This window comes from Parus major, chromosome 5 (assembly GCF_001522545.3).
Source record: "Parus major isolate Abel chromosome 5, Parus_major1.1, whole genome shotgun sequence".
NCBI lineage: Eukaryota > Metazoa > Chordata > Aves > Passeriformes > Paridae > Parus > Parus major.
The window spans coordinates 40,394,868-40,421,968 of NC_031774.1; the positions used below are offsets into that span (position 1 = coordinate 40,394,868).

The 27,101-nt window shown below is 37.9% G+C and overlaps 1 protein-coding gene across 3 annotated transcripts in view; it reads right to left on the reverse strand.

Moving 5' to 3' along the window:
- SPTLC2 (serine palmitoyltransferase long chain base subunit 2) overlaps positions 1-26,840 on the reverse strand; it is a 68,054-nt gene extending 41,214 nt beyond the window's left edge. For all 3 annotated transcript variants that reach the window (XR_004497788.1, XR_004497789.1, XM_015630996.3), the window contains exons 1-9: positions 26,754-26,840; positions 24,867-25,061; positions 17,485-17,639; positions 16,303-16,451; positions 15,848-15,972; positions 11,516-11,609; positions 8,466-8,571; positions 7,425-7,644; positions 5,414-5,540 (exon numbers count right to left, since the gene is read on the reverse strand). Coding sequence is in view for 1 of the 3 variants with exons in the window: in XM_015630996.3 (XP_015486482.1) it covers positions 5,414-5,540; positions 7,425-7,644; positions 8,466-8,571; positions 11,516-11,609; positions 15,848-15,972; positions 16,303-16,451; positions 17,485-17,639; positions 24,867-25,061; positions 26,754-26,837 (1,255 nt within the window). In the remaining 2 variants the exon portion in view is untranslated. The remainder of the gene's footprint in view (positions 1-5,413; positions 5,541-7,424; positions 7,645-8,465; positions 8,572-11,515; positions 11,610-15,847; positions 15,973-16,302; positions 16,452-17,484; positions 17,640-24,866; positions 25,062-26,753) is intronic.
- Positions 26,841-27,101: the final 261 nt, after the last annotated feature.

Below are 27,101 nucleotides of genomic sequence, written 5' to 3' on the forward strand. Positions count from 1 at the left end.
CCTCATTAACAAGTGCATTATTGGAGGAAATTCAAATGAACCGATTTTAATGATAATTGAATGTTTTCAGCCTCAGCCTGCAGAAGGACTATTTCCCGACTGGAGTACAACAGCAGTCACTGCTTCCATTTGAGGATTGACTCCTGGCAATGAATGGCGAAGTACAGACTCCATTTATAAATATACCATAAGCTACTTAAAATTCAATTCCAGGTGCTGAAACATGGGCTATTCCTTCATTTACTGCTTATGTTTGTACTTGCATATAATGGTTTGTCTTTGGAAAGAAAAATGCAATGTTACAAAATGTCCAAATTTCAAGAAACCTACTAATTAGGCAGATGATTGAACTGCTGAAGTCCTATCTTCTCTTGAGGGCCTAATTAACTTAATGGAAGTTAAAATACTAATTGCAGTCTTTTTCCCTCCAGAATTTAAGCAGACCATCTAAGCTTTGTTTGGTTTGTTTTTTTTTTTTCCCCAGCATGCTTCTCCTTGGGTATATTAACAATATAACAATGGTCCTGAATTCTGAACGGCTCAGTTATGCTCAATTCTCTGCCAAGGCAGCTGTACCTTCTTATTACTTCTGGTTATAATTGGTTTAACTGCCTTCTCTGATTTAACTTACTCAATATTGTTGCACAGCAATGGCAAGAGTAGAATTCTTATTAATTTTTTAAAAATATTTTCACTGATGAGATGGAATCAATTAATGACTCTTCACAACTGAGGTACTGAGACAAATACCAATCTGACCATGCTGCTAACTGACTGACCAGCCTTCAAAGAGCAGTTATTTGTTTCTGATGGTTTAGCAGCTGGGATGGGCAATGCAACTGCTACCTCCACTGATCTATGTTGGATAACAATCCTTTATTTCCATACAGTGCTCAAGACAACATTCAGTCAAAATTTAAGAGCCATCTTTGGCAAAGTCAATCCACAACTTATTCTATACCTGTTGTGTATGGCGCTGTGATTAGGTGGGGAATATTTCCCTGCTAAAACTCACACAGAAGTCAGTCAAACTTGTTACAAATGTCAAGAGGTATAATTACTATTACTGAGTTAAGGTCTGTGGAAAGAAATAGCTCACCTCTTTTACAAGCCATTAGTACTGCCAGCTTTAGTTGAAACTTAAAATACACCTGGATTTAAGGCTCATCTTCAGTTTTCAATACATAGGAGAGCAAACTAAGTTTCACCTTCCAAGGTGGTTAACCAGTCCCTCGGCTAGTTTCACTTTGTGTGTTTTGATTTGCCTGCATCTCACTTGGGTTACTTACGATTTTTTTCCACTTGCCCCCAGCAGTGTTATCAGGGCAACAAACAGGCTGGGTCCTGAACAGCTAAAATGCTCACAGAACTCCAGTTGTACAGGATGCATCACTGGCTCTTATGTATACAACAGAAAGGAGCCAGCTGGATTCCCCAGTCCTAGAGAGATTGTAGCAGCAAAAGATACAGCTTTCAACTCAAACCAAATCATTGATGCTGAAAAATTTACCAAGACAGGTCAAGTACTTAACATCATAAATCACAACAATGTCTCATTTACCATGACAAGAACCAAGCTGTCTCATTTTCCCTACAGTCAATTTAAATATCAGCAAGAATCAAGTGGCTCTATGCTACAGCTTTCCAGAACTCCATTCCATGAATCAATTTTTCATCTTTATGTACACTATGACCCTGAAAGTCTGCTTATTGTGTCTTTTTATTATCGTTGTTTAAAAAGCTCCTTTATCTACAAAACTATCTGACATTCATTCATTTTGTGGCTGAACAGAGCAAGAGCAATGTTCACCAATCTGCTGACAAGCATCTGCAACACTTTCTCCAAATACAAGTTTTCAACTGTTGAGACTTTGAAATGGAAAACAGTTCCAAAGTTTGTCTTTGCAGAAAGAAGACTTCACCTCTCCTGCTTACCTCGCTCTACTATATATTAAAGCCAAATGTGATGATATACAAATACTCATGTACCTTGTAATCTGAATTCTCTGAAGAAAGTCTGTATGCTCAATGTATTCAACACTCTTGAGGATGACTGTTCCTTTGAAGAAATTCTCAAAGGGATCACAGATCAAGTATGTTTTGTTTAAGACCCCATGATGGTCTTCCAGCCAATTACTGTACAAGTAATGCAAAGTAAAATAGGACAGACAGAGTATTGATCTGATAATGTAGAGGAGCTGCAGTGCTGGAATTACTGGAAGCACCACTACCAAGAACCCGTAAGGTGGCTCTGCCATTACTTTAGCTCTTGGCATAGTTTTTGCAGTCTGGATAATGGAACAAGTAATATATTCATATATAATTATACTGCTGTAACTATCTTCAGGGTGACTGAAGTCTGCTAGTCACTTATATGCATACACCTTACAAAGAATTAACAGATTAATTTGAATAGACACAAGAAAACTACTGTGGCAAATAAGGCAGCACATTTGCACCTAAGCATGTCTTGCGTTCTCTGTAGAGAAGCTTTTCATAGCATCTGTAAGTACTTTGTCTGTGCTGCCTCCTACCAATATCCTATTTAGTCACTGGCAACTTGCTGGAAAAATCTGAAAGGAGACATTATATTTTTTTTAGTTATGTAAAGTTTTGGTAATTACAGCACCTTATATTGTAAGTTTAAAGTCTTCAGATGCTTCTTTAGATTTAGAAATAACCTGAACAATTAACATATTCTTGCAAAATGATATATACAAACCCTTTCATCTTCAAAAACTACTTGGGTCCTATTACTTATTCCTCAGCTACAGACTATCCCAATCTGACATGACAATTTCCACGAAGATTAGATGCCATGAAGGACAGCAGGTTTTACAAATAGCATGTGGTAAAAAGAAGCAGGCAGACAAAGAAGCCGCAAAGGCTCTTTTCAAGAAAGCATTCTTGAAGCTATTAAAAGATTTAGCTGTGGTCCAAAACATGAGGTTGGGAGCTAGCCATCTACTGTTCTGATTCCAGCTCCAGCTCCTATGCTGTTGTAAAACCATTGCCCTATCTCACTTTCCTTTACCAATTCGTTTGGCTTGACTAACTTAAAAGCAATGAAATCTCTATTTCATTGTAGTACACGGTCAGTTCAGAGGTGCTTACCAGTGACCCAGTTTAACACTATTTCTCCACTTGTCTTTCACAGTTAACAACTATTACCAGCACCCATGTATTTCTTATTTATTCATTTATTCAAACCAACAGCAGGCAGTGGTCCTCCAGAGCCCCTCTTGTAATTTCACAGAATCCGAACAGAAGTTTTTCAGTCAAAGCCCTTAAACAATGAAAAAAATTGTCATGCTATCACTACTCACTCAGCTGTTTAGTTCACCCAATTGAACTTTTGCCAGCTTTGTCCACAGAAAATGTCTACAAAGTAATATTATTTATAAAGCCTTAAGGCAATCTAAAAAATACGTGAATGGGAAAATGCACACTGCAGAAAATAAATAGAAAAGCACTTTCATGCAGAAATTATCCTATGAGGTGCTTATTTTAACTCAAAGTTGACTTAGATGCTTAAAAAGCCAGTAACACTTTCATGAGACCTGTAGCTGAGAAATCATTTGCGATCTGACAACAGGGTTCTGGCTATCCAGCTGTTATATCCATCACTTATGAAAAGTGCTAAAGCTTATAAAGAAAGTGGACATACAGAGACTTCTTGAAAACGAGACACCTATCAAACACCAAAACCACTAATTTTCTTGTGAGAATGCCTAGGAATTCTGGTACTTCTTGGCACCAAATCAGCAGGATGTAGCTCAACATGCATTTTAAGCAACATGAGAACGAAAACGATCTTTTGAGTTTATTTCTTTTTTGCCATATTTGTTCCTAATCTGGTTTGCCTTTCAGCTCAGATAAATCTTGCTGGCATAATGGCAGGGGAACAGTGTGGAATGGAAGTTACTTCCATTCTCCTGGCTTGAACAAATACCACACTGTAGCCTCTAGAAAGAGACAAAAATGCCTGAGTTTAAATACTGCAAACAGAAATCAGTTACACATTCCTTGCTTCCAACTTCATTAAGCAAAACACACACTGGAAGAAACCCAAAACAAGCAATGCCTAAGCAGATCACAGATTGTTGGCAAATCATCAGCTATGAAAACCTCAAACAATTACTTCCAAGACTACAGCAAGACAACTTTTTGTGTAGTGTGAAGCTTGCTTAATACCTGTACTGGAGAGCAGGGAGTCAACTCCTGGCTCTTGGTACAGTTCTCTCACATGGACCACTCGGAAGCACTCAAAGCTAGCAGAGACACAGGCTGCTGCCCAGTTGTACTTGCTTCACTCATGATGTCTCTACTGAGGAACAAACACCAACTGCTGGCACTTAACTCTGTTCTCAGATAATATAAGCAAACCAAATGAAAACTGTTATAACAGAAATATTCTCAAGTAGTTTCTCCAGTGAGCTTTTCCACTGTAAGTTATCCAACAGGTTGGTTGGTTAGATGACACATGTTCAAAAGCCAGTTTTTCCAGCATACACCACCACCACCTCGTGGCCAGATGCCTCAAGCTCCGAGAATTCAATATATACTGCAGTTAGAATTCTGAGAGCCTCCAAACTAAATGCTACCAACAGATCCTTAACAAACTCTATCAGCATCCTATGTGAGCTGCTCACAACTTTCCAGTTACATGTGAAGAGGGAAAAGTAACCTACATGCAAACTGTACCATTTCAGTTTCAAGGCAGCCTTAAGAGCTATTTACTTCATGCTGTAACTGAAGGAAGCTGCTACCCATAGGCAAATGAGACAGAAGAATCTGTCATTATGACTTTGAATGCCCAGATAGTATAAATTTCCCTTTCTACTTCTATAATGAAACAGGAAAACTAAGACAATAAAGACAAATATGCTGAATTTCTTCTCCTAGTCCATTAAAGTTCACGGATTTTGAAAAATGCCTCCAGCTCCCCAAGTTAAAAGGGATTTCAGAAACATTTCCATGTTTACTTTAACTGAGATGCAAATATCAAATTATACTAGAGATGAAAACTGAAAGCACTGTCCCTGCAATAAACCAGGACACAACTGTAAAAGATACAACAGCAAAATATTCTGAAAGCAATGTTTAAAGTGAGGCAAATAACAAAGGACAGACAATGTAAAACAAAGAAGGTGGCTAGAATAGCTTGACAAAGAACAAAAATCAGTACAAGACTTAGACATGACTAAGATGACTTACCTCTAGCTGAAAACTTTTTATTCTGTTATTAGGCTGATCTGCCAAGCAGAATTGTAAACTGGTTTACTGACCCAGAAATTCCAACCATAGAATTACTAATAATTATCAAAGTGTCCACTGAATGTGTTATCTATCAAAGCGATGGAGGCTCTTTTTGGCTTCCCCTTGCTACATGCTTACTGCTAGAAAGACTCACCAACAGTTGTACCATCTTCACCCATAATGCACTTCACAGAGGTGATGATTTGCTCCACAACAGGAGGTGACATTGATGTTGCATACGCAGCACTGTGAGAGTATGTCCTGAGGTAATCAATCAGTTCCTAGCAAAACACAAGAGGCATCAGACATAGCCTTCCCAGCACTCAGAGAAATGCTTCTGTCACATCTTTAATCACAATAAAACAGGGCACCACAAAAAACCTCTTTCAGAATGCCCCATACGAGAACAGGTATCTTAAGGAATAATTTTACACTACAAGAAACAGCAGGGACATGACAACCCATAATAATGTCACAGGGCAAGAATGTGTGTTGATCAGAGACAAATGTCTATGACAGACTTGTTTAGCTAACACCATCAGCAGTGGATTGCAACAAGGCTTTGCATTATGTTGCATTACTTGAGCTGTGCCCAGGGTGAGTTTCACAAATGGTCATTATAACAGTGTGAATATAAAAAAAATGAAATAGTGGGGAGCAAGATCCATAGGTGTTTATGGATAATGCTCAATACATGTATTTCCTCCCCAAAAAACACCAAACAAGGGAACAGGTCACAAAATCTCTCTCATTCATCTGCACAATATAAATAAAGCAGTAATTGTACTTTAAGAGTGCACAAACCCCAGCCTAATCCTTGTGCATTTCCCACTTAAACACATATCCTATTTTTCTTAGAGGGCAAAAGCAGCTTGTACAGGAACAAAGGACCAACACACCTTGCATCTAGGCTGCTTGTTAACTGTAACAAAATCATGCTAAAATATTATAAACATCAGTATGAATACCAGAAGAGATCCTGTCTTTTGCTACCATAAAATGAATAATGACAGCTCTGTAGCTATCACAAGCTGCAAATGTATTATAAAAACACGCAGAAGTTTTCTGCAGTTGCTGTCTGCCTAGGGTCAGAGTTAAAGGAAAGGAAGTCGTAAAGGGACTTTGAAATAAACTAGGTAAGAAGATTTAAGGCCTCTTACCACTGAAGCAATCCCTCAATCAGTAGCTAAAAAAGTTGCAAAGGACTTTTGGCTGCTTTACCTTATGCCATGGAGTCAATCCCACTAGCTCACTGCCTATGGAAAAAGATCTATATGAATTTTTTTTTGGGGGGGGGATGTTGTTAAATTAATTTTAATCTGTACTAAACACCCTACAAGGAATATCTCCAAGTTTCATCTCCATTTGGATAGCTGAAAGTAATTGTCACAATTAAGGTGTAAAAAATTATTGTCCTGGTAGGAAAATGGTAGAATTTTACCCTCCAATAGAACTTAGAAATCTGATCTGTGAGATCAGATATTTTATGATATGAGAAAGGTGATACAAGGAATTGTCTACACCATCCCTCTGAGGATTAGAGGTCTGGCAAGGGCAACACTTTCTAGCTGTACTTTCCAAAAGAAAGAGACAGTAGACAAAAAAAAAAAACCCAAAACAAACAAACAAAAAACCAACAAAACCCCCAAAACTTCAAAGAAACAAATTACAAAAACAAACAAAAACCAAAATAATCAACCAGCCAAAAAAGAAAAAAGGAAAAGTGTCTTTTCAGAAAGCAAAGTGCTTACACCCAGGGAAATCAATTCTATCAGACTAACCTAAGAGGCTTTTCCTCCAAATGGGCTGAAAATCTTAAGCTTTTGGCATTTTTCCTTCAAGTCCATTCAAAGTAACATCAAGAAAACCATTTCCTGGCTCCTAGCCCTTCCTAGAAGGATATTACATCACTACTGTACATTCAGCAAACTCAGATCATCACTGACCATGTGAGAACTACACACACAAGGTGTTACAATGTATTTTACTAAACTAGACTCTTCTGCACTGCTGACTTTCACAGTATTAGACAGCATGTAAAAGCATGAAACAAATAGACAATAGGGTACTTGAGGAATAGATTAAATTTGAAACGCTTAATGAAGAATTCCACCAGCTGCCTGAAATAGACTTTACCACCAGCCATGAGATTCCCAGCTTTTTACCTTCTTGCCCCCAATGTATCCTCCTGCAGCTCCAAAGCTTTTGGTGAATGTTCCCATCATAACATCCACATCTTCAGGATTGAGTCCAAAATACTCCACTACACCCCGGCCACTGGGACCCAGAGCACCTATACTATGAGCTTCATCAAGGTACAGATAGGATTTGTACTTCTTCTTAAGGGCAATCACTTCAGGCAAACGGACTATGGATCCCTCCATACTGTTGAGAAACAGAAATTCAGTATAAGTTGATTTAATAGTTGGGACCACCTTATAAAGCCTAAATCACTAAGCTTTCATTTCTTCACTCTTTCAGTAATTACAGACACTTAAAATTTAATAGACCCATCACAGTCTGCAGAGATGCACCTCTCCTCCTTGCACTGGGGCCCAGATCTCTACTTTCTACCTGCTCAGCATCTCTGGGATGCTGACACACAGACTAAATAAACAGTAGCAGCAACAGGAAGTTAGAGTGCAGGAATGTGTTCAGCGATAATTCATTTATAAAATTATCTCAGTTTTACTTCCACCCTAATGTCAGTATTCTGACTTGACATTAACTTACCTGATGTTTCTAAGAACTGACTAGGCTTTTATTAGTAACACTCCAAAACACCACATTTTGTACTGAAAGTCACTAGGGTTTAAATGCCTAACACAGCTATGGCTACTGCTCCTACTCACTCTTAGCAAAAATGTAAAATTTGAGCAGTTCCATTCAGACTAGCATAATCTAGTGAGCCCAGAAGGAATGGAATGGACAAGCAACTTAAGACCTCAGCTCTGATATAAATAATTTTGATTAATGAATTTCTACAAGCTAATCAGGATGTGGGAAGCATTGTGATAACACAAGGTGCAGTTACAATTCTAGCAACAGAAAGGATGTGAGACATACACAGTGTAATTTAATGAGATGAGACTCATGAAATAACTATGAAGTGACAATATTCATAGCTTGATTTGGCAAAGAAACCCAAACACTAGGCATTTAGATCTCATGTGGAGGGTCTTAGGAATATAAAGAATAGTTTGTACCTGTATATTCCTTCCACCAAGATAAGAATTTTTTTCCAGGGCCTCCGTGTACGAGGTTGCCCATGCACAATAGCATCTTTGAGCAGCTTCTCCAGGCTTTGCATATCTGCACCAGAAATTACTGTTAAATAGTACCAAAACAGCTACTAGCTTGAACTTTGACATGACTAAAGACAGCAATACTCCAGAAAGCACAAATTGCTCCAGCATGGAGGACAGACCATATGCAAGTCAATAAGCACAGGCTTCATCTACCTACAGGCCCATGGATGAGATTTAAGGAAATAGCTAACTGTACGGGCTGCAATGAAGAATTTCATCATTCTAAACTAAAAGCACAAGTTAGAGCACTAGGCACAAACAAAGAAAGGGGGAGGGGAGAGGAGGGGAGAGAAAAAGGAAGGTATCTCATTCTGATGAAAAGGCAATTTAGGTAGTAAGAATGTGGATAGAAATAGCTCAGAATAGAACAATAGAGCTAGAACACACCAAGTTCAAGGATAATAAATTAAAGATAAGTAGAAGATCAAAGTGCAGGAGAAGAAGCAGGGCAAGTATACTTTTTTATTTATTTGTTTAAAATTGAAGGGATTGGAAGTGGGAAAAGGAAGCCTCTAAAAAAGGAGAAAAGGAAAAAAAAAGAGAACCACCAGTGTTGGAAAGAGGACAATGTTCAGCATATCAGAAACTAGACAGATGAAACTGTTAGTAGAAACATATTCTGAAATCTTACAAGCTTTGTTTACAAACACTTGATGTGATCCTAAGAGACCTAACTAATGTGAACAAATACATGCATGTGGAATCAGTCCTGAAAAAAATCTCAGAGGAAAGGAGTTAAGATGGGATCAGTCAAAGCATGAATCCAAGTGCTGAGCAAGACACAGATAAACACTAGGGCATGGAAAAGAGCACAAATTAATGATGAAAAGAGAACTGATAGACTAGGACAGATGCAGTGGCAAGAAGAGCTTGTGAACCAGATTTAGACTAAAATCTAAATGGCAAAGTAAGTCAGTTAATGGACTGTGAAAAGACAGCTAATGTTCAAAAAGTCAATGATGGAGAACTCAGCAGTGTAGTCCCTGTCTCCAGCAGGTCTCTCAATGAAGGAAAGGCAAGGTTAGTGCATTTAGGGAGAACAATAGAAAATAGACTTCTACTCTAATCTTTCAAGAAGGAGGGGAACATGAGTCTGAACCTACTAAAAAGGACAAATGACAGAAAAAGGCAGGAAAAAAAAAAAAACATTGAACAAGGAATTTAAGGGGAATTTTTCATTCCCCCACCCTTAATTTCTAAAAATTTGAATATGAACGAAGCCATTAACATCTCAAGAAAATGACAATAAAAAGACAGCATAGAGTATAAGAGTAGGACACATATAGAAATACAAACTGAACATCATCTTGACAGGCCAAGACCACTGTTTGCATTTTGCCTTGATTCTAATCTGCCATTACATTCTCTTCCACAGAAACCCACCATCTAGAATGCTTCTAGAATATCCCACAATTACAGCAGGGCTAGTTTGTAGCCCATTCCCACAAATCATCTATTTTTTATTTAAGTCTAAGGCCCTCTCCCCACAGCCAGAACTATGTTTGTCACCAATTTGAAATTCTGCAACTGGATGCAATGTTCAGAAGTATGTCCATACAAATGCAGAAGTTGAATGCAAAGCTTTTGTTACCTTGCTCAGCAACCAACGTTTATGAAGAATTACAAAGAAAAAATAAATGTTCCAATAAACTCTACTTTTTTGTAAAACTAATTATTCAAGTGATAGAAAGCAAGAAAGAGTGAACACCAAAGAAACTGTAAGCACAGAAGAGAGAATCCACACTATCAAGTAGGACAAAGAAAGAAAAATAATTGCAGTCACTCAAATTTTGTTGCTACCACCACACACTTCAAAGAGAGCAAGAGTCACTGTGATCTCAGAAACTGACAGTATAAAGAGTATTAGGAGTACCTGAAGAATGCAGGTAGTTCTTACTAATAAAGGACAACTGTGGACCTAATTTTTCTGAGCCTGAGAGAGTTACAGCCTGTCAGTGGCTGATCTGCTCCCAAGGGAAAGTCTCTTGAGAGTATCTCTCGCTCAAGGACTATCTTTGTAAACAATTTCATTTTCTCAAAACAGTTCTGTAGAGCTGTGGTTTTTCTCTTGTCCCACCAATAGGACAGAGAGGTGGTGGTCCCTTTACCAATCATGTTAAACCTGTAGTGTAATACCCTATAAAAAGCTGAGAAGTTCAGATAATAAAGGCTTTTCTGACCATCTCGTTCGGGTGCTGTGCCTGAATCCACCATTCTACTTTGTGTACAACAGCAACAGACAACCATGTGCCTCTTTCATCAAGAGTAAGAGAAGGAAATCCTAGGTAGTTTTAACCTGAAAGTTATTATAGATACGTCCTTTGGAGGAAGATGAAACTAGGAAATTTAAAAATTTGTGTATTTTGTTAATAAATACTTAAATACGTAGAGCAAGTAATTCACTGAACTTAATCTATGCTTCATGTCCCAAAAATTCTTTTAGTACTACATTGTGCAAATTCATTACTATCTATTTTAGCTAGGACATCTACAATCATAAGCATGTTAGCAACTAGTTCTAAAATGAAACATTCCTAATCCCCAAATTGTAACCTAGACCCCTTTAAGATGGCATTATTACATGACACACTGTTAGAATAGTCTAACCATGCTGAGCTACTCTAGCATAGAATAAGAATAGAATAAGAAACCATGTTAAAATACCAGTGCCCCTAGACTTGCCAAAGGATAGCACATTCTTCTCCACATGCAGAAGATGTAGGCCAGAAGAGCTTCAGGATAAAAGTGTTATTAGTTGGGACTGAACATATTAAAAAAATCTGATTTGGGATGATTCAGCTTTCAGCAGCAGCAGTCTTCTGACCTTCCACGTAACTTGCAACTGATTTCCTTGCATGAAATTGGATTTCCAGATATTACAAGATAGAAAACATTGTATCTGATCTACAGCATCTGCAGAAAGGCAGAGTCCACCATCTGATACTTACTGTTGTGCTTAAAGATTCGAATAGTTGCTCCTGACAGTCTTGCTCCAAGAACTAGTGATGCATGATTCAGTTCATCACTCAGAATCAGACAGCCCTGAATTAGAAGGGGAAAGAGGAAGATATTGAAAAGGTTATGTTTCACAACCAAGCATGGAACACCTTTCAGCTCTGAAGTTCTTCAAGATCATTTAAGAAAAAAAAATAATCTAAAATAAATGCAGCTAGTCCAGGCAAGACTTGCTAAGATCCAATTTGTAGCCTTAGTATGGCAAATAAAAATACACAACTGCTCTTAACTGATAGAGCCACTCAATTTTCACTTTTCCTGGAAGTCCTGCAGCTGAATCTGCCTAAATATCTCATGCTGTTGATAAGTACTCATCCTTCTATGGAGTCAGGTAAAACAGGGAGCATAGCAGCTTGCCAGAGTTCACTCAGCAAGGGCTGCTAAGAAACAGGACACAGAAGACCTAGGTTAAAGGCTTTATCAAAGTTGCACTATTACTTTCATTAGGAGGCGACTACTGACTAGACCCATGTGAGGAGGTAATATACAAGAGACATAAAGTGGAAAACAGAACTGCATCATGAAATGAAGAAGTTTTCTGAAGCCATTAAACATGATATTGAATTAATTTGCTTTTTCAAAAAAACCCAGAAGATAAATCCTTGGACAAACATTAAAACAGAATATGTATGTTTTGAGAGCAGTCATGACTACAGTTCAATAACTGATATGCTGAACATTCAATCACAGCATTATTGCTGTGGACTGCAGGAATGTATTTATATTGGGGGATTAATATATAAGGGAGCAACAATATTTCTAAATAACTTTGGCCCACTCCAATTACTATGCAAACATGCTGCAACTTTAGAAGTGACTTTGCTCAGTTAAAAATCTAGAAAGACTGTCAAGATTATGAAGATCTAACACTGAAACATGCTCATTCTCTAATAATGATGGAGGGAAGAATCAAGAGGCTTTCTTCTCTGCAGTGGGAATTGCTAGAAAGGACTGTAAAAAGTGTTGCCTTATTTATACAAGGAATTTCACAGATAACCAAAGAACTTTCACCAGAACAAAGGAAACTCTGCACTAGACTGTGATTCACCTAGAAACATTCTACATTCTGAGAAAGCTAGAGACTGGTTTTCCCCAGAAACTGCAACAAATGCCATGTGTTCATTGTGCTGCTATAAACATTCACATTACATGTTTCATAGACTTTGGCATATGAAATATGGAAATTTCCAACTAGTGTTTCCTCTTTGGAACAACTATACCAGACAGAGCATGTATACATCCCAGGGCATTGCTGTTAAAACTACTGTATCAAAAAAAGTGAATATAATAATCCAGTACTAGTATCCTTGAATGGCAGAAAGCAGGAAAAGTGATAGATTTAAAAAAAAAAAAAAAAAAAAAGAAAAAAAGAAAAAAAGAAAAAAAAAGAGATTAATTGCCTAGGAAAAGCTTGCTTACCACCACATCCTGTAAGGCAAATTGAAGTGAATGCCACATTTTACTACAGAGTGCTATGTACATGAATTGTGTAACTTAGTCCTGAGCACTTAATTTTGCAACTCACCTATATATGGAAATTAATTTGCTTTCTTACAACCAAAAAAATATCCTTCAAGCATCATTGTTCTAACTCAATTGTCTAGTCTTTCTCAATCCAGATCTATGATGAAAAGCTTTGTGCTAAAGGCAGTACAGAATGGGGTTATTACCGAGTTATACTAACTACATTAATGATGCTTAATTCAAAACAGGCAAGTTTGAGTCTAGCTTAGCCTCAAATGGTCTAAAAACTTCTGACTAAGTAACCCTCAAATTTCACATTATCTGTGGTCTAGACTTAGCCTACTTGGCAGTGACTGTAGCAGGCACACAACAACTTGGCTGTGAACAGGGGACCTCTACTGCTGAAAACTGCCAGGTGCAGAAAGACCTGTTTTTAGTGATGCTTTTAGCAGTGCTGAAATACAACTTTCAGTCTACACCAACTATACCTATTTTCAGCATCTGCTTAGTAGAGGCTGCTGTTAACAAAGCATAGTGAATAAAGATCAACTAAATAATGAAGTTTTTGAATTCCCTTTTGCTGACTAATGCTGATCAAATTATGACATAGAGATGGATCTAGAATAGTCAAACTGTCTATGTTGCTATTAAAAGAGGATTCAGTAGGAACATAAACTAAGTGCTTCAGGATTCCACAGAGCAGGAAAAAAACAGGTGGTCCGGTATATGTGAGCAACTATACTCAGTAGCTTGTTTTTGGTTCTTAAACTACTTGTTTAAGTAGTAATACAGAAGCCCAGATACCATTAACTTTGAAGATATCTTGTGTTCCAAGCAGCTTTGCAGTTGAAAATGTAAGCAGAACATGCAAAAAGACACAGTCATTAAGAAAAAAAAACCTAAAAAAAAGCCCAAAAGTTTAATCAAGCATAAGAATGTCTGAGCTTTACTGAGGACTATCAAAGCATTGCCAAACAGGCTGTGCACACATAATTGTGTAATGGGTGGTGCCAAAATTCAGGATTTATGTGTCCTTATTTGCAGACAATGAAGAAATCAAATGTGCAGTGAGAAGCAACTTCAGGCAGCCAAAAAAAAAATTTAGTGAACATTCTGAACTGCAAAATGGTTCATTTGACAAGAACTCTTTTCTTCACCAGAGTGCAATTTCTGTTTGGAGTATTCACCTGAGTATAAGAGCACTTGTATTGTTATGAGGCAAAAGCTTCTTACTACTTTATTTCAATGTACAAGAAACTAAGTATCCTCATGACTAACCCAGTACTGACCGCTGTATCTATTTATGACAAGAGTTGGCTTACTAAAGTGAGCTGCATAAAAACAGGTATGTTACATGCCTTGAAATTTACTGGTCAGATTCTCTCAATGGTTATAAAACCTGCTGAAGTTTAAAGGTGAAAACTCAGGATCTGAATAAGGTGGCTCAAGGGTATTCTCATGAGGCATTGAAGATACACAGTGGGCTCCACACTGAAAAAAAGATTGAGTAGGTTTGCTAAGGAATGAGTAACTTGCAGTGACAACAACCAGCAATCTACTTAAATGTATCTGATAGTGTACTGAATCTGAAAGGTGTCACAGAAATCATGAATCATTTTTCTTTGAACCTAAGACTGGAGAGATGTGGAAAAACAAAGAGCAAAAAAATGCAGGTAAAAGATATGTCAGAAGTAACATACGTTGCTCAGCTTCACAGCATTGCAGAAGTATCTGACTCCAGAAAGACTAGATTTGAAGCACTGGATTTCTCTCTAGCATCAGACTAAAAAATGTTGGGTTTTTTATTATGCAAATAATTTGATAGTTAAAACTTAACAGACCAAAATAAAAGGCATGTAGACAGTGCTACTTCCTTGTTACAAAAAAGAGAAAAAAATAGCATGCAGGAAGACACTGCAGCTAATCTGAAGGAGAATCACCAGGAAGAAAAGCTGCCAGGAAGAACAAGGCAGCAAATTTATGATCTGTAGATATTGCAAACGAAAGACTTACAAAGTAATCTCAGGAAGTGAAAAAATAAATAAATTAAATAAAAGGAAAATAATTCACTACACAGTGTCAAAGAATTCCAATAGACTAGCAATATTAGGTTGACAATGAATCATTTTCAAAAAAAAAGACCTGTTCCAGTACTTGCACTATTTTACTCTATGGAGGAGCTAAGAGAACATGTATTTTGCATCAGAAGAGGCAAAGAAAAATTGCATCTTTATTTCATTTTCCAATAACTAAAATAGCATAATTGGAGATACTGGACACTCAGACTAATTAGCTACTGTTTTATGCAGCACATAGTAAATATCATGAGTCTTCACAGTTGACCTTATTTCCCTCAAACATCATTCTACTTCATCAAAGGAGGGATTTTCTTAGTTGTCACTCAAAGATAATAAATTCTCTATGTACCAACATGCAATTCAGCTTATCTGTGTAACTGACACGGTTGGTTCTTAGTGTCTTAAAAGCATCAAAATACCTCCACTCAGCCAGTCTGTTAATCAGCCACCATTTCACACACCAAGAAGTAGGCTGAGGAAGTAAGCCTTAACATGCTAAGCTTTCTCCCAGAGAAAGTTCTGGGCTGCTACTTGTCCCATGGATGCTGTTTCCCAAAGAGATTTTTGCAATGGTTAGAGATGCATACTGTGACCTACAGTTTCCATAGAGAATATCTGCAGGGGCTTCCACTGAGGAAAAACAAAAGCAAACAAGTAGCTTTTAGAAAAATTAGCCACCAGAATCTTTGTTAGGTGGCCTTCTGTCCATGACTTAAGCCATACCTTGCCAACTAAAGCAGGAATGTTCATAGAGTTGGTTGCAAATCCCATTCCATATGCCATTGCAGATTCCACACCTAGGAACCTGGCAACTAGCTTTTCCAGCTCCTCATGCTTGTCCAAGTTTCCTGTACATAAAACAAATGGGAAATCTGAGTAAGGAGAGGCTTTCACTGTTGCTAAATTCTACAAAGAGCATTTCCACCAACCAAGCTGTGCTTTATTTAAAGGCCCATAAGAGAACACTGAAAAAACCCATTTATGAAAACATAAGTAAGACAACTGCTGTGCAATGTAAACTAAATCCAGGAAGTCAATTTGTCTTCATTAAAGTAAAAGCTGCTTTATCAGTTAAGACTAAAGTTCAGTGCTGAAACAATTAATGTTTCAAAGACCTGTAATCAGATACAGACTTTGAAATACACATTCAGGAAACATACTATCATCCTTCAACTTACCCATCTCCTGCCTAGTGCTGCACACCCCAGCTCCATACTGGGACAGAACTTTAGCAGCTGCTTCTTGGCAAGCCCCAGTCTTCTGTGCAAACCCAAGGTAGTTGTAAGAACCCATATTTATGATGTCTTTTATTACTCTCCCTGTGTATCTGCATTTTAAAAACAGCACAAGTTAGGACACCCAAAATTAAAAAAATTATCTACACCATAAGATTATTATTTCACTTTCCTAGACTAGACATGCAAATGTTAGAACTCAATAGAACCAATCATTAAATTATTTCAGTAGTGCCTCTCACCATCAAATTGCAACAATCAGTGGAAAAAGATTCTCTCCCTATCTTACAATCTTAAATCAATTCCCAGAAAAGTTTACATTTACAGGTGAATTTGCTATCACACATAAAATTGCTTGAGGCTTCACAAAGCATCTGTTGCTCTGACACATTTCTCCCTCCATCCTAGAAACATACAACTTTTCTTTCAATTACAAAATAACATCTCTAGATCAATTAACTTGGCAGCCCCTCAAGCGGGATATCCTCTAACCACAGAAAGGAAACACATCTGGCACTTCTGAGCTAACAATACGTGACAACAAGAATAAGAAGCTTAGCAGAAAAAAATGATTCTTTTGCCCTTGAAAGCCAAGAAGAGACACAACCAGTTTCACCAAGGACTGTGCTGCAAACCTCTTCACATCAAAAATGTGTCTGACTTGATATGTCATTTCCAATTTGTAAAAATCCTTTATTCTATTTCTCATTTTGTTTCTACAGATTACTTCAGTTCTGACTCAAAACAATCATGTTAAATTCAGTTCAGGCAGCAGCATTTATTTCAAGTGGCAGAACTACTTCTAAATCAACACAAAGTCACAAGCAGTAGTGCAGCCCAAAGTATCCACACCAAGTTCTTGTCATCACGCACAAAGGTATTAATTTTATTACAGGTGTATACCCAGGAAGTCTTAATACAAAAGATCACATACAAATCATCATCTTGGGGCCTAAATGCATTTCAAAAGAGCAAAATTCATTGATTCAAGCCGCAAGAAAGCTCAAACTTTCATAACAAAGCTCATAATTCACTGTTCCTTTAACCTCACAGCCTGCAACTTGCTCTTAGAGACCCTATATTTCAAGACAGGTCTTGGGAGTGTTTTCTTCAATTTTGACTCACGTGAATGTCCAGTTATAGTCATGGGACACTCTCTCCATCATGTCCACTTTGGCCCCTGGCACACTACAGATTGGACGGTTCCAGCTGTCCCGAATGCGCATGTAGAGGTTTCTGTTGTAGAAATTTTCAAAGTCCTGGTACAATGGGACAAAGTCCTGAAACACATCAAAAGCACTCAAAGTAAAAGGAAAATATATATGACAGTAAAATTAGACTAAGAGGAATAATTATTTTCTGTCATTCTGGTGTAATGAAAAAACTCAAGAAAACACAAAACCTAAAATAACTCCATTAAATTGTGGGCACATAATCTTTGCAGGAGAGGTATAGTCAGCCTTTGAGTCAAGCAGAGCAAGGGAACATGCACTGCCTTTTTGGCACCAAACAATATGCACTGCTGTACTGAGCACACAGACTTTGAAAACTAAGGTGCTCTACCATATTCTATTCTGTGCATAAGAAATGCATTTAATATAGCACCACTAGCATTATTTTACACATTACCATTACAACCTTCCACGATTTTTTGTTTTCAATAGAAGCTAATAAGCTACATTATGGTACCTCTCTTCTGCACAGCTTATCAACACTGAAGTCCCACATGATTTTTATGAATGAGCCTTTCCTGAATTTTAGCTTCCCTTCCAATGTTTTCCAGGAAAACTAAGTGACTGACTTGAATGGATAACACAAGAATGTCATACTAACTGTGGAAGCAAGGACATCTGAGCACTCAAGAACATTTTTTTCTTGCTCCAAAGTCACAAGATTTCCTTTTTACTATTTAATTATGAAAGTTTGACATTTAGTAGAGATAAGAATGCACAATTCATTGTTGGGAAAGTAAAAAAAAAGCACCTTTTTAATCATGTACAGAAGGAAAAGTAGCATTTATTATGAAGGTAAGAGCCAGCAGAGCATTTCTTCCTGTTTTTCACAAGAAAAATGCAAACACTGTGACAGGAATTTTATTTTTGGTGACAGTGTGAGAAAACTAGAGTATCTCACCAAGTCCTACAGTGTCAGACATTTGTACCTCTGAAGCAAAGCTGAGAGTGTTTATGGCAGATTTTTAATAAAAACACACACAAGCACTTAGCAGCTCTTACTTACAATGTTTGCCTGCAAGAGGCGTACTTTTTTCATTACCCTCATTTTTTAATGATTTAACAACTTTGTCCTTGCAGTTTGGAGTATAGGAACATTTAGGTTCACACCTTTGCGTCCTCCTCCCGGCAGCTGCACAGAAAAGACCAAGCCCAAAAATGCCAATTGCTAAGTAGATACAGTTGCACCTAAACCAATTTCTGATTTGCTTCCACCAAAAAGACAGAAAGATATTCATTTCCACTATGGACAAACAACACAAATTTAGCTGGCAATTACTATTTCAGAGAATCACAAGTATGTCCTTTCTCAAAGACAGACAGTTGGAGTAGAATTTCTAGGTCCTAAGATGCACAGAAGGGCAATTAATTCTTCCATGTTCCCATCCCAACTCATGACACAAAATCAAAATAATTGTTTCAAACCCTCTGCTATGTTACTTGTAGAGGGGTGGGGGACACGAGATCAAAAAGAAACCTTGGCACATTAGAAGATCAATACTTCAGATACTTGTTAAATCCAATTATAATCTACTGACATGCTTCTAAGTACTTTCAATTCCTCTTAACCATCTACACACAAGAGTTCAGCTTTGCAACAGTTATCCAAGCACACCAACTATGTGAGCCCAGAAACAACTGATATTTTAGCCAAGGCTCATGGCTAGGAGGGGGAGGCTGGAAATGAATCATTATACCAACTCAAGCAGGTATGCCTGGGTTGATACAGCCCAATCCCACTTCAGATCACTCATGAGATGAGCTTTCTTTTGAAACCCAAGCTGACAAAGCCAGAACAGTAACAAGCTCAACTGGTGAGATAAGAACAATCACCCACAACAGGTTGGCACCACCAGTATATGTAACATAAGCATTATCTTAAAAGCCAGCATTAGAACGAAGTTTAAAGTTACTGTGAAGTAGAGAAGTTCTCTGAACCTACTGGATTATGATAAAGAAAAGATATTTTAAAAGTCCACAAGAATTCAAGGGATAAATTATGGGTAAGGAAATTAGGGTTTAATATGGGACACTAGCTTTAGTATTTCAGAGTATCAATTTGTAGGATTATAGTAAAGGGCATTAAGTGTAGGTATCAGCATACTGTCAACTCCTTTGTTATCTATACATGTACCGCTCCCTCCAAACCACCCTCAGATAGGTCTCATGAGAAAGTTCCCTGGAAGAGGACAAGCAGGAAGTGTTATTTTCGCATAATGCAAAAATGGATTGTCTATTTCCTCAGTGATCCTAACCCCACTGAGGGGTTCTCATGAGCCACGCATCTGAGAACTAAAAAAACCAAAGGGTAAGGATATTATGCCTTTATAAACTGATACTTTATAAACTGATAAAAGAGGACTTCAGGAGTTTCAAAGCCCTCTTTTGGAGGGCATACAGGAGCAGATGGTCTGCTGGTTGGTTTGGGGTTGGTTTGTTTGTTTGTTCACCTCCTCCATCCTTCTGCAGTGGGGCATTCCAGATGAAGAGTAGATAATACAACAAAAAGACCACTTGAATTTCTCAGGCTAATTTAATATTTTCAATCTTCAAATAAAAAAAAACCTTCAATTCCAATCCTCAATCAAAAAACCCAACAAAAAACAAAACAAAACAAAACACTCCAAAAACAAACAAACAAAAAAACCACCTGTGGAGAAAAGGACAAATGAACTCTATCAATCCATACTTTTCACCCTGTGGGTGTTCACCCAGAGGGCACTGGAAGAGGCTCCCAAGGGGAAGTGGTCACAGCACCAAGCCTGACAGAGATCTAGAAGTTTGGAAACCCTCTCAGGTGCATGGTGTGACTCTTTGGGATATCCTGTGCAGACCTAAGAGCTGGACTTCCATGTCCTTGTGGGTGCCTTACAACTTAGCATATTCCATGATTTCAAATTTTTGATACATGCAACCACAGCACGCTGCTGCAACAGCACCCTAGAGCTGGAAGCAACCACTATTACTTAAACAGCCTTCAAATCTGGTTATTTTTCTATCAAGTTGTCATCTTACTTCAGATCCAATGCTCTTCCTAGCTGTTAGGGTCCCTAAGAATATGAGTCTGAGATGAACACAGTCCCTATTAATGAGGGAATGCTTAATGAAAAAAACAAAGTACTAGTGGTGTCCTAGAAGAAAAGCATATCAATTTCATTGAAAAGCAAAGCCAATCAAGGGAAGAATAAAATTCTCCCTTGGGGTGCAACACCTTAGCATAGGTGATTTGGGAATCCATTATTTCATCATACTCTAAATTAATATTGCAACAAGTGAAGGTCATAATGAGAGCTTTGTAGCCCTTAGCCCAGGGCACAGGGATATGCAAATGCAGTGATTATGCTACTTTTAGAGCCAAGTTTTCACAGCATTGCACCTAAGCTAACAAATGGTGCCATGAGCACCAGCAGGGTTTATCTGCAACTTGTATAATATGCTCTCTGATAACACAAAACTGAGTCTGAACAGAGCAACAAATTTCAGGCTTCTAAAAGGAAGCAGAAAGACTAGTTTCATCTTGCTGTTATGTGAGTCAAGCAAAGTGGAGCAATAACTGTGGGTAGCCTTTGTATCATCAGGAGGCCTCTGATGAGCTACACAGATGCTAAGACATCAAACAAACAACTGCAGTTTACTGCCCCTGAAATACTCCTACAGCTGGACTCCTGTGAACATTTGTTTGAAAACCCCGGATGCTAGAAACAAACTCCATCTGGGCAAGCTACAGATCACAAAGCAGTATATTAGAGAGTTAGCAGCCCCATTTAAAGTCACTCCCAAACACAAAACATGTAAGGTAATCAACAGGCAAATCAGACTGGAGGAAAGGTAGAAGTGATTTTCATCCAGCCTGTAAAATCCTGGAAGCATTTTGCTTATTTAACTGTATTGTATGACAGCACATTAAATTGAGTACGCATAAATTGATTCCAGGGTAATTGAGAATTGTTAATCTTACCATTTACTCATGCCTAAAACAGACCAGTAATGCTTCAGAGAGGATGTGCTGGTCTCCAGGAAAAGCTCAGCTGGATATATTTTAAACAAAGCCAAAACCCATGAAACTATTTCCTGGAAGTCAGTACTAGCAAAGTCTGTCCCTTTTCACCCTTTTGTGTTTCAAGAGTGAGTGACCATTAGGTTTTCCTGGAATCACTCATATCAATGCATGGCTCTAATAAATTCCAAGGAATTTATCTGCCATCAGAGACAGTTAGAATTCAAACCTGTTCAAAGTCCTGCTCTGCTCTTTAAATTAGTTTGGTCATCCCCAGTTTTCAAGTTATGATGCAGTATAAGATTATACTATTAAATGACAATATAAGGAAGGACTTACTCTACTGAAATAAACTGCCCTCTATAACACAGAAAAACTGAGTCTTTTCCTTATGCTTGTTTTTAATACTATTTTGGACCTAAGTTTATGTTAAGCTTTTAAATGTAATCACCTTCAGAAACACACCACAGAAAATCCACATACTTCAATTCTGTGATTTTCAGGAAAGGTTAATTCAGCCCTTTATAAAATACTTCCTCACACTATGTAATTTTATAATTTTTCACTTATGCAATTACAAACCATTTCAAAAAGGTAATGCTAATCATTTTGCTTGATGCTTTAGAAAAATCATAAAAACCTGGTTGTCTCTTCAGAATTTCAATAAAAAAAATTCAATAATAAAAATGCTTCCACACAGAGGAAAGATTTCCACAAATCTGCCAGAAAGTACCCCAGTGTAAGCACAGGGGTCCTCTGATTAGCATGTATTAATAATAATAAAAAGGTGAGTTTTGAGCCTTTTCTGCACACTAGTACCTGCATTCCCTTACCAAAAGGTGACTGGGCTGTCATCCAGCAGAGAGACTCAAATATTGGGGAAAATAATTTCAAAACAAGTAATTGAGCACACACCTCCACCTCCTGCACCAAAATAACCCCCAGTTCCCACATGCTAGACATGCTGCAACGTGCTCTCATCAATTCATTTGCAAGCAAACAAAGCTTACAGCAGCAAAGGGTGAGGATAAGTACTGCATGTTCCAGACCTCACGTGATCACTTTTGTATTTGTCTGATATCAGAAGCAGCTATGACAATCTAAGTGCTAGAGACATGATTTGGGGAAGTACGCTAGGCTGAGATTTCTCCAATGTCAAAACTTCTTTAAACAGGATTTCCTATTTTCATTCTTATGCAATATTCACTGGCACTTCTTATTAGCTCCATCCACAGACATCCTACATAGAAAACAAAACCAGAATACGTGCATCTCTTCATGGAAGCCGTAACCAACACAGAAACTGAGAGTTTCAATTCAGCTGTCCAGAAGGACATTTAGTTGTTAAGCAAATGTCTTTCAGGGTAAGACGCAATGCTGAGTTAATTACAAAAAAATTCAAGGCTACGTTTCTTTTAGGACTAGGATAATCTGTTCCTAACAAGCTCTGTGCTTCAAGGTCCTCCTGTGGTAACCTTTACTGAGAGCCTAATACCAATAATGTGTTACTATTGTAACTAGGTGAATTAGACCTACTGCCCTCTTTTTTACACTCAACCATGTAAGAGTCATGACTGCTCCCACAGAAAAGGGCTGCTGTAAGCAGTTTTTACACACTGATAACAGGACAAACCTTTCAGAGCCGTGCAACAGAAATGTAACAATTACAGTATAGAATAACTGCACCAACACTTCAGTTACTCCTTTATAATCCTCAACACCATGAATACATACCAGTATTTAAACTTTTATTCTAATGTCTTGGTAGTTTTCGGCAACTGTTTTGACTGTTCTCTGATGTATCAACTTCTATTTTACACACAGAAAAATACGACATTATGTCGTGTTCTCAAATGTCATAAACCAAAGTAGCTCAAAAAAAATTAATGAACACACCAAGTTTCAAGTTGAGATTTAACCAGCATTCTTTAATCACATATTTTAACTATTAAAAGGGATCCAAGATTTTTACTTTCATATTCTAAAAGTCAGTTTTGGCAATAGTTTAAACTCCTGTACTTTTAACCAATATGAAATGCCTTTTACTCGTTTAACTCCTGTAAGAATGCTTCTGTTTTGGAATTTAGTGCCCTACTATGAATCTGTTTAATTCTACCTCAATGTTCACAGAAAGAAGCTACTGTGAGGTAATTTTAGGCACTGGTTCAAAACTAATCTACTGTAAAAAGATGTGCACTTTACTGCAGTGCTGTCTCCAAAAAAGTCTCCAAAGGAGCCTCCCTTTTTCAGTACCTCTCTGCCACCCTTGATTATTTGTTTGCCTTACTGAGATGTCCTTTCTGCCCCACCCTATTTCCTGCTAGCCAACTGCTTGTGTGGCTGCACAGAGAACCAGAAACCAGCAACTGAAAAAGGAACTCCCTTAACATTTTATAAGCCACTCTGTCTCTCCAAAGCAGTTGAGAAAAACAAATCAGAGAACCCAAATCAGCAAAAGAAAGACCTTTGGAGAAAGCTCACTGGTAGTCACCCTCTTCTAAGAGGGATCACATTTACAGTTAGCAAGAAAATAGTTTGTGAACTTCATGTTTCAAAGTAGCTTCCTAAAAACAATTAACTCCTGTGGGGAATAAAGATCTCTAATTTTTCTAAAATTATCTACAAGTACTGAAAATGAGAATTATCCATTTAAGGCTAACTGCTGAAGCAGGCAATACCTTTCACCTGGTAACAGAAGCTTTTGTGAATAGGTCTTAACATGAATTCTTTCTAATCACTATCAGTGAACCACAAGTCAGTACCTCGAATTACTCACCAGCTCACCTGCTGGTGTTCTGGACTCCAAAAGAATTTAAAGTTATATAGCTTGTGCTCTGGATCTGACCCACAAGTTTCTCTTCGCAATTGCTTCAGATAAAGAGAATTAATAACATTTCTAAATCAAAACTAAGCCACCAGATCAGCATCAGAAAGCCTCCCACTGGTGTTCAGCTAAAACCAGAGCCTTTCTTGAGGTCCTGATGCTGGAACATGCAGTCTCTCTTCCCCAAACCCTTGTTTCTGCAGCTGGGGAATCTTTCAGTACACTGATATAACTGTTGATGCAGCTTTGCACTGAGACAGATGAGGAAACTACTCTGAGGAAAAAACTCAAAAAGAACATTATTTTTTTTACAACACAGCAGTACTTTCATAGTATTTGGGGCATCCAAAAGACAAGGAAAACAGCAGAAAACTTCAAACTCCACTTCTCCCCAAAGAAACAATCAAGCCTCAGCCACAACATTTCCCACCAAACATTATTTCCCAGTGGTTACCTTCTGTTCTTCTCTTTCTGTTGCATTTTGACACTTCTCAATCTTCCACTGCCGCATGAAATCTCGCAGATATCCAAAGAGAGTGAGAACACCATAGCCTACATAGGTCAGCACAGCAACCAGCATTGGTGTTTCTTCAAAAGCTTCATTGAAAGGCCTTTTGTATAATCCTCCATTGTGCACAATATGATTTATCTACAGTACAAATGTAAAGAGAGGCAGTTGAGGTATTAATTGAAGAAATGCAGACAGACATTTCAGAGTAGTCCCCAGCCCTGAGGTCAGTTACAGGCTCTGCATCCCCTACCACTCTGAAAAAACTGCTTCTAGCTAAGTTCAGCCATTACTGATAAATACTGCCAGCCTCCATGTATGAAGTTGCCAAGTTGCTGATATAACCCAAGTAACAGTTATCAATCTATGGCAGTTTAATCTAACATCTCATTAAAACTATTTAGTTTGCAAAACTACACGTAGAGCATTGCTTACATCTAGGCAAACCAAAATGGAAAAAGTGCCTTCACCAAGAGGGCACAAATTACAGAGCAGTGATGCATCCCAGAGAAAAACAAAATAGAAAATAAGAGTTTGATTGATCTAAACAATATATTCTCAGACTTGGAAGCCTATATAACAAAACAATCATAACCCATGTGCCTCTATAGCTGTTAGCCTAAAGATGCAGACATAAACACTGTACTCATCCATGAGGCGGACATGACACCACAGACAAAAAAGTCATTGTATATAGAGTCTGAACACAGCATATATGTCAGCATACAGAACAAAGCATGGCTTTCTGTATAAAATCCATGCTAAAATTCATCTTGCTACTTCCATGTCATCTGAAGGTAGGAGATTTACTAGCTGCCTAGTGCATACAACTGGTCTATCTCAAGTACAGTTACTGGAATACACAATATTTACGACTATTACAGAAAGCCTCCAGAAGGCAAGTGCTCACCCAGCATTAACACTGGGGGGAAAAAACATGGCTTTAACTAGACTACTTTTTCAAACTGTTAAGTTAAAGATCAGATGTCATAAGTCAATGAACAAAAACATAGAAATCTAGCCATTAGATGCAAATTGCTATCTACATGGCTAAGTTATAGAATGGCTGCATGATAATAAAATAGCTACATATGAAAGAACACTCTACAAAATGTAAATCCCCTCTGTGTAGCATCAAATATATATATACATATATATAAAAAATATATTCCTTACAATGTACAAATCAAAGAAACCTCAACAACAAGGAAAGAGACTGAACCTAAATTCATCAAAAAAAGACAATGGCAAATAATTCCTGAGGGGTGTGGGTCAGCAGACAGTTATAAATAGACAGAATAAAACCAGTTATTCACCTATGTCACTCATATTATCATATGGGAAAGTAAGGTAGAATCCTACAAATCTCTACAACAGTTGATGAATCAAAAAGGCACACATACTTGCTGGCAGCACCACACACTGAGTTACTTGGAAAGTGATACCTGCTCATCTCAGGTGCTGGAGCAAGTCTGTATTTCAAGTGTGCAGAAATACAGAAGCAAGGATCTGTTCTTAGGATTACAATTATGCTACAGCTATGCAGTCACCAAGTATAAACCACAACAGCACCTTCCCTCCTGATAGTCATTTCTATCTCTTCCCTTCTGCTGATACAGTTTTCAGCAATGCAAATCTTGATTTGGTCACCATAGTCGTGAGGACTTTAGAATAGGTATAAGTATGGAAACAAATAGCAAAGACAGCTCTTTTAGCAGCAGCACTTAAAGCCAGATGCAGGTAACTAACTTGCAGTGCTTTGAGGCCAGGTTTAATACTGCAGTATTATTTTAAGAACATACTGCATACAGTGGTGGCCATGGACTTGCTTACCTCATTGCAGCTAAAGTGCTGGCAATTTAAGGCCTTAATGCAGGCCAAAGGTTCATGCACTGTTCTCTTCATGAACAACACCATCCAAAGAAACTGTGCCTGCCCCACTCACTCCTGCTTTGAACCATCTGCACCAGCCTCCAGCTTGTACAACCAAATCTGATTATCAGTATAGCATCCCTTCAACACTGAACCGATCCATGCTGAAAATTTAATCGTTTGCAGAAGGTTATTCATTAGACCGCAATAGTCTTTACAGCACCGCTCCACAAAGGCACTTGATGGAGCTCAGCAAACAAGAGGCAGCAGCTTTTGGAGAGAGAGGAGAGGCAGAAGTACCATGACAAT